Below are 8,406 nucleotides of genomic sequence, written 5' to 3'. Positions count from 1 at the left end.
ATATTTCAATGATATATTACTCTAGCAAAGGGTAAATGTCATGATTGACTCACATCTGTAGAACCGAGTCTCGGTGATTGCGGTAAATTTTCTGGATGAAATATTTACGTATTTCGCTACCCGATAGAAGGTATATGTAAAAATTGACGACGTAGTTCATGCATTGCAGTTGAGAGAAATAGTTTACGAGTAAATATTTTACTGGATCGTTTGAAATCGGTGAATTTGTGACAGTTGACGGAAATGTGAGAACCGCAAATACAAGTGAAACTGTTACAAGCATGATAGTTGTCCGTTTTGTTTTGGCAGATTTATCATCAGTCGACTCTAGATTCGGTCCGCTGAGTAATCGAATGATAATAGCCGCGTTACAAATAGTTACTAATACTAACGGAAATACGAAAGTATAAGAGGCAAAAAATATAGAGAATTTGGTTCGATCCGATAATTCGTAGATACAAACTCGTCCGGAATACATCATAATGGCACTAACAGGTCCGCAATTGACCGCTATGTTTACTCCGAAGAGTATGGCGGTGGCTACTCGCGCAAATTTGGGGGTGCACACCCAACGAGATGTGAATGGCAAGAGCACGGCTATTGTCCGTTCTGCAGATACCGCTACGATTAACCAAGAACTGTTACTAGCGGCAACCTCCATCACGCATTCATAAATCAGACAACTAATTTTGGAATTCAATATGTATACATGAACGCGCATGAGTAGAAACTGTACGACCGGCATCAAAATCGAACTAATGCAAATTAGAAAATCGTTGATCGCCAAAAAGATGAGGTAGTTGGCATACGAGAAACGACGAAATCTTCTACTTGTCATCACTAGGATAGTAGCCGAATTGCCGAAAAAGCCAAGGCAGAAAAGAATCGGCAGCGTGATCAGAGCAATTCTACGAGGCCTAGCGGACTTGTTGTGCAAAGACATGATGTAGATGTTACTATGATACGGTGTACCAATCTCAATTCGACTTAAATTCATATCTTCTGCTGGAACCTGCATTCGTTTATAACACTATTCTATCTCAATATGTATACATCAATTTTACACTAATGCTAAAAGGATGATTTTCTGTTTTTGTCGTCTCACTGGATAAATCCATTTGCCGTCTCACTGGATGCAAATTAATACAGTGTAATATCAATTTGTGTCCGCATCAATGGTCAATCAACTGTGGGCAGGGCCGAGAAACGAAGATTAATCTAGTTGAAAGTGTGAAATAAGAAATTTATTTTCCCCCATTATTTTCATGTTTTACTGGCGAATAAATCTTTCGTGAGAATAAACATAGTGTATAGAAATATATCCGTGAAATATATCCGTGAATTCTTATGAAATGAATTACGGTATATTAATGATCTATAAGGATCAATTAGGGTATACATTATAATTAATGAGTCAGAATATTTCAGCTTTAATTTTAAATAATTCTGTCCTTTAGGATCAATGCAAATGCTAATTTGTGGAACCGGATCCGTTATTTTTGCCACCTCATATCCGTCGAACTGCAAAGACGTTTATGTGTTCAATCCAGTTCAAACTACACGCCGCCTTCAAAGTTATCATTTGTAGAGAGATGATTTTTTTCAGCGGTGCCTTCCTCTGGTTGTCGAAGATCCTCCATGTGGAAAGCTACTCAGACGAAAAGTTATAAAGCTGCAAAACTCACAGGGACTTGTCACAATTGACAGTGAATGAAAATGTAACCAGTATCAATGACCAACCCCAGTATCCCTGTATAATTTTTGCCATTTGCTATTCTTTAGGGGTTCGAACCCAACTGACGTTGCCCACTATTTGCTCTCAGCGCCCTCTGTATACAAAGGTGTATGAATGACCGAATGAATGAATGAATGATTGAATGGCTACTCTAGGACGAACTATAAGGGTAACTAGAAAAAGATAAACTTCAGGACCTAATTAGACATTGTTTCTATGAATGGTGACAAACGTTGACGCTACAGAACGCTATCGTTGGTGGTAAGCTTTTTCGGATCGATGCGCTTATTATAACCACTAACTTGTTGTTTGTGTTGTGAAAACGGGTCTGACTTATTCAGATGGCTGGGAGTCGCCTATTATTCCTACCAGCGGGAGTCATATTTTACATATTTTGTCGGATAATTTTGTAGAAAAATAACTTTAAAAATACCGAGATGAGATCGTCGATCAATCAAATTCAATGAAATTTTATTCCTAACCGAGTTTACGTATTTGAAGTCAAAATTTTTTTAATAAAAAAAATATGTAAAATATGACTCTAGAAGGTATTTATTACTGATATAACATGATTTCAAGTGTTAAAATCGATAAGGAATAAATAACCAAATAAATATGCTATATTTAATTTCTTCTCGGTTGATCTCGGTAAAATACATCATCTCGGTAATAAGGATGACCTGACAGACAACAGGTTTCTGACTATATTCTACCCAACTTACAAGCTTTATGAAATGTTCAAATCATGATATTGGTTCTTTTCTTTTGCCCTGGTCTTTTATGTATTTATTACTCATCATACCAGCAGCACCAGGATCCTTAATCATCAGGACACCCTTCTTCTTCTTCTTTAGAGTAATGTGGAGGACCCGCCGTAGTTGGGCATTGTCCCACAGCGTCTTTTTTTTTTTAATCAGTGAGTCGACGAACGCTGATATGTGTCCTGCCTGAATGCATGGTTTCACTAAGATTCGAACCCTCAACCTCTCAGTTGTGAGTCAAACACCTTAACCACCATGCCACAGGACAGGACAAAACTGAAGTCTTGATATATTTCTTTATATCTGTTTAATGATAAATTTAATGTTTTGATTTAGTAGTAGTGTAATTGAAGAATACAAGCCATGAGAGAGATTTCATATGTCAGTATAGTGCTCTTCATAGCATGCGGAGCATTGGTAAGTTACCAATACACTTACGATGTATATTGAGAATCTAGGTTTGAACCTGGGCCCAGTTTCACAAAAAGGTTTAACCCTAATCAATTTAATTTCTTCATTAATTCAGTTTATTTAGAATCAATTTAGGCTTTAATCGTATTTATAAAACTGAGCCCTGAGACTAAATTCGAGCCTTGGACATACATTTCATAAATTATGATATGAGTTTCATAAATTATTCGTAGGCGACCAAAATTGCGCTCACTTCGCTTTAGAGATTGGTTTATTATTTCTAGGTGTCGTTGATCTTGTTCTTATTCGTGAAACGTCAAATAACCCGGTTTACAATCCGTGCTAGTCGAATTCCACACAGCGCAATCGGGGCAGACGCTCCCTTCGTGAGTACAGATTTTATATTTCATTCCCTCAACGAATCTCATTAAATAATGATATATTGACTGTAATATTTTATGTATTGTAGGCATTAAAACAAGAAATTGAATCAAGATTACGTCGAGTGGCCGATATCAAAGTGGAGCCTAAATTACTTTGCCAAAAATATACCGAGGCGCTTAAAACCGGGGAGAAAGGTTAGCAGAAACAATTGGAGCCGTAACCACAGTAAAATCTCACCTTACTCGCATATGGCCAACTTGAACAAAAAATGAAATCATTTTTTGGGCCAATTATGCCAGTCCCATCGTGTCTGAGTTATGTGAGGTTTACTGTACTTGGATTACTTGGACGATTTGGACACAAAAACCTTAACATTTGAAATGTCTTGGCCTTAATTTTCGATTCGTTTTTAGATACGCATTTTTTGTACAGAATGAAAGCTATGGATTCGTTGACCTCATTAGGTAAAAGCTTAAAAAAAATGAAGCTCAAGATTTTAGAAATTTCAATACGACACAATGATCTTCATTCTTCAATGATCTTCATTATGGAACTGTATTTTAGATCAGGAAATTCGCTATTATGACCGGACATTGGTCCGAAAACCTGGTCAGAACTTACGTTATTATTTGACAACGCTACAGTCGGGACCTTTAAAAGGAATCAAGACGGATTTAATTCACGATTTTGCTGATGTTTATGAGCATGCGAGACATGATCCAGCTGTAAGTCCATCAAAAACCCACTCACTATGTTTCGACTACTGTAATTCTATTTGGAAATAGATGACTGTTTTTTCAACCTGATTAACTCAAATACGGCAGTATCTGAAATTTACTGTCTCATTTTTTTAGGAATTTGGAAAAAGAGAGTTCGAACATTATATGGAATTATTGGAAGATTTGATTAATCAGTAAGTTTGCAGGCATATGAATACAAAGGAATCCTTAATACCAAATTCTGTTCCTAATTAATCAAGAAAAGATATGTTCCTAAATGTCTTGCATACATTGTAGCTGCATAAATCTGGTCATCATTGCTTCTAAGATGAGTTGCCTCGATGTGTACGCAAGAATCCGCTGGACTCTTTTAAAAAATCTGAGCAATCACAAAAATTGGGATGCGAACTTGCAAGTACGCTGTGGTAGCGTTGTGTTCTAACTACAAGAGTCAACGATGCCAGATCCTAAACTATTACTACTTATCCTTGACCTATCTAGATCCTAATTTTCTCCAGTTGAATAAGTTGCCATTTTGTTTTTTGCTTGACATGAACTCATCTTGGAAATAATGATGACCCATAATTTCATAGTCATATTAAGCCGTGTTCTGGTTGGTGAGAAAATGTGAAATGAAAAGGACTACTGATATATTGACTACTCTTACGTATGTTTTTCAGCGTATCGACCTATATTCAAAGCAGACGCAACAGTCTAGCGAGCAGTAAATCAGCTACATCGCAAACGGCTCTCATAGCATCGCGGAACTTTTCGCATCAATCCAGCGTTAAGTACCGATCGAATCACCCGGAGGGTAAGAATCAAATATTAAACTACTAAATCGAAGTAGAATCTCATCTCCACAAACCTTAAATTATTAATTGTATCTGTTGATTTTTGTAAGAATTTGTGTTTTTGTTATTGTTAAACTCAATTTTTTGTTTCGATTTTGTTAGCCGAACTGTGCGATATAGGTTCGTTTTATTTTTAGTCAAACATATTTATTTTCACGTGAAAATGAAATTTTCGGCATTGAATTTCAGCAATTTGTGAAAACTTGTGTGTTCACGATACACACAGTTCAGATAGAAGCGCTATTATCTAGCATTGTGAGTTTGATTCTATAGTACGTGTCTAATATACAGTTGATTCCTCAACCCTACAAGTAGCAAAAACCTTTTTCTTGGATCCTAAATCTTCTCACTCTATCTGAAAGTCCCAACCTAATCGAGTAGAATGGAGTCTACTGTATATTATTATTTAGATATTAAGTTAGCCCTTTGTATGCTGCACCGTATGTAAATCCTACACTGGGTGTTTTGTTGTAAATATTTTTTGTAGTGGTCAATCATGGTGGCGAGAATAAAGAGAACTTTTCCACCAATTACGTGAAAAAGGGTCTTGTGGTTGATCGGAGTACCGTCACTGCATCGCTAAGCTTCTCTGTGCTTCACTGGAGACTTATAAGTGTACACGATTGCCTGGTTCAAACAGGTTTCAAATATTCTGTGCTTTTCTTCATTTCAGAGGTGAATTTTGGTAGCAAACAGCGCCTTACACTCGACGATGAAGAAATCTAAGTTTGTCCGATATTCAGTACAAAACAAGAACTAATAAGCTGTGGTCTCTTGAATGTGTTTGAAATAAGTCAAATGCCAAAATTTACGACACATTTAATTTATTTTTACTGTACAATAATAAATGTTTTATATTTATATTTATAACTAACTATCGCTTTGTTTCAAGTTGATATTTGGAATTCAAACAGTACCAGGAGTCAGTTCGCTTTATTACCAATCTCTAGATAGAGTAAATGTATCTTGTTATCATGATTCATCTTTGTTGGATTTTTCTACGCCGACAGTTTTGTAAATCGACAGGGCCTGAAAAGTTATCAAATTTATGAGTACAAAATCCCTAACGGAGAATAGTTTCAGGACCGAATCTGAATATACTGTACCTGTGTTACCATTGAGCTGATATCGCCAGTGTTTGATGGTAGCAATACAGTGTTGCCTTCTTTCGCCAATTTGCCAAATGCTTCGATATACTTCTCGGCTATGTTCAATGAAACTGCATTCGGCCCATCCTGTAAAATGATACAAGTAACAATCAATGTATGCAGTAATACTGTACATAATTTTTCAAGTAAATGGTCAAAACTAAGATAATTCAAAGCAGACCATTACCTGTTCAGAGATGGATTTCGCTATAGTTTTGATTGCTTCAGCGCGTGCGTTCGCTATGTTCTTAAGCGCTTCAGCTTCACCTTTAAAAAGAAAATTACAGTACATTTAATATAGGGCGACGGTTCTAAACCGGTTCCAACGGTTCTAATCGTGTCACTGTTCCACAACTTATTAAGATCCAATCTGAATTGGACTATAGCTTTTAGCAAAACATAGACTATCTGAAACTATCTGGTTTCAGTTACAGCCTGTCACCCTTGATTGTCCACCACCCTCGTTTTTCTGATCACAAAAATTTAGCCCATTGTAAATTAAAATGATTACCATAAGACATCGTTCTTTTGCCAGAGAATTGACTTTATATTTTGTAGATTAGTTTCCTACCTTCAGCTTGATTGATTTGCTCCGTCTTGAAAGCTTCGGAAGCTAAAATCGTCGCTTGTTTTTTACCTTCCGCCACGTTGATATCGGCAGTTCGAATACCTGAAATCGAAAAAACAATTTCATCGAGAATCTTCATCAACTTCGTCGAAAGTCTATGTACTCTCAATCGAAATATACCTTCCGATTCGAGAATCGCTGCTCTTTTCTTTCGGTCAGCTTCCACCTGCATCTGCATGGCTTCCTGAATTCTTGCCGGCAGCGACATATCACCTAAAATAGGAAACAAATGCTACAGGCCTGCCGACGGACGACTGCTGTTCGGTTTTAACGGGGCGGAATATTTGCTTACGGATTTCATAACGCATACAGTTGATTCCCCAAGCTTCAGAAGCTTTGTTTATCGCATCTGAAATAGAAATATACATCAACATTATCGATATGATGATTTAAGCCGTTAAGGAAAAAGGATGTTAAGTCCAACGAACAATTCTCACCGACAATAGCGATGTTAAGCGATTCTCTCTCTCTGAATACGTGGTCGAGACTAATTTTACCGATTTCTGATCGCATCGTGGTTTGAGCGAGTTGTGTAATAGCGTATTCGGCATCTTCAACTCCGTAACTCGCCTGCAGAAATGAATTGAAAACTTCAATATGTTTCTATAGGTGATAAAACCAGTAAGCGAACCACTCACTCGATGGTAAAACCCACAATATGGACCAGTTCGAATGATTCATTTATTTACCTTATACGGATCTTTTACTTTTAGGTACAAAACTCCATCAATATTGAGGGTCACGTTATCTGTAAGAAAGTCAAAAACAAATGTTACCAATTCTCTAGACAGTTAGTTTCAATATGTCAACTCTATTGAAAAATTGTTTCACCCTTACCAGTAGTAATTGCGCTTTGCTCGGGTATATCTATTGCTATTTCTTTCAAGCTTTGCACGTATTTAATAGTGTCTATGATCGGTATACAGATATTCAAACCCTAAAGTTAAGAAGATCAAATACAGCATCAACATGCTATAACGAATGATTATGGAAAATACACGGAAATAGCGGGTTACCTACCGGTTCTAATAAACGATGATATTTACCGAATCTTTCAATTATCCAAGCTTCCTGTTGCGGTACAAACAATATCACAGTATTCAACGGGCGCGACGAACGAAATCTCGTTTGATTTATTAATGCGGTACCCTAAATAGAAGACGAAATATTCATTACGCAATGTATATAATGAATATATCTGGGATTCGAACCCAACCTGCTTTAAGTTTAGAATACAGAATACTGAGAATGGAGACAGTATGATACAACAACTTGGGGCTTTAGATGTACAATTTTTGTAAGATTTACGATTTGCAGCATTAAGAATATGCTTATCATGGCATCAAAAAGTTTGGTCTTGTTAACATGGCTGTTTACCTGAAAATTTCTGAAATTTCTCAATAACGCCCGGCTTAACACGGATCGGGATGCGGCCATTTTGTCGATTTATGAATGAAGTGAGTTCGAATCCCGATTTAAACAACGCTGGTATTGCGCAACGTCGAAGTGGATCAAATGAAGGCGGGCTCCGATATTAATGGGTCCAACGACGCTTTCGCCGAAAACAAGTCTAGCGGTAAACCGGTCTATAGTTTGGTTTATGATAAGCCATTAGTCACTAAAGTGATGGTGATGCCGGCTCCTCCAACCCCTTACTGAATGTTACTGAATGTCAGTCACAGCTGCCATGGGAAATATCCTCGGGCCGATCATTTTGCTTGCAAATGCCAGTACCACCCGAATCCAAAATCAACAGAGACGCTAAA

The 8,406-nt window shown here is 37.2% G+C and overlaps 2 protein-coding genes across 4 annotated transcripts; one reads left to right on the top strand and one right to left on the bottom strand.

The window, feature by feature from the left end:
- The first annotated feature begins 1,812 nt into the window (after positions 1-1,812).
- On the top strand, positions 1,813-5,725 carry LOC141905083 (protein C1orf43 homolog). Of its 3 annotated transcripts, none has more exons than XM_074793825.1 (9): positions 1,813-1,996; positions 2,836-2,913; positions 3,192-3,293; positions 3,377-3,485; positions 3,705-3,755; positions 3,856-4,016; positions 4,146-4,204; positions 4,691-4,824; positions 5,538-5,725. In XM_074793825.1, exons 2-9 carry the CDS (start codon positions 2,860-2,862, stop codon positions 5,588-5,590), a joined length of 723 nt encoding a protein of 240 aa, XP_074649926.1. In that variant the 5' UTR covers positions 1,813-1,996; positions 2,836-2,859; the 3' UTR covers positions 5,591-5,725. The 3 variants fall into 3 exon arrangements, with proteins under 3 accessions (XP_074649926.1, XP_074649927.1, XP_074649928.1); XM_074793826.1 differs by having other exon boundaries at positions 2,833-2,913; XM_074793827.1 differs by having other exon boundaries at positions 1,859-1,904.
- Positions 5,702-8,078, bottom strand: LOC141905081 (stomatin-like protein 2, mitochondrial). Its single transcript, XM_074793822.1, has 11 exons — positions 8,018-8,078; positions 7,661-7,789; positions 7,478-7,577; positions 7,330-7,388; positions 7,078-7,210; positions 6,933-6,989; positions 6,761-6,853; positions 6,584-6,682; positions 6,200-6,279; positions 5,971-6,099; positions 5,702-5,893 (listed from the first exon to the last, which is right to left on the bottom strand). Exons 1-11 carry the CDS (start codon positions 8,075-8,077, stop codon positions 5,837-5,839), a joined length of 996 nt encoding a protein of 331 aa, XP_074649923.1. The 5' UTR covers position 8,078; the 3' UTR covers positions 5,702-5,836.
- Between the last annotated feature and the right edge of the window lie 328 nt (positions 8,079-8,406).

The sequence above is a fragment of the Tubulanus polymorphus genome, chromosome 5, assembly GCF_964204645.1.
Source record: "Tubulanus polymorphus chromosome 5, tnTubPoly1.2, whole genome shotgun sequence".
NCBI classification, from domain to species: Eukaryota; Metazoa; Nemertea; class Palaeonemertea; order Tubulaniformes; family Tubulanidae; genus Tubulanus; species Tubulanus polymorphus.
This window is presented reverse-complemented; position numbering and strand designations above follow the sequence as displayed.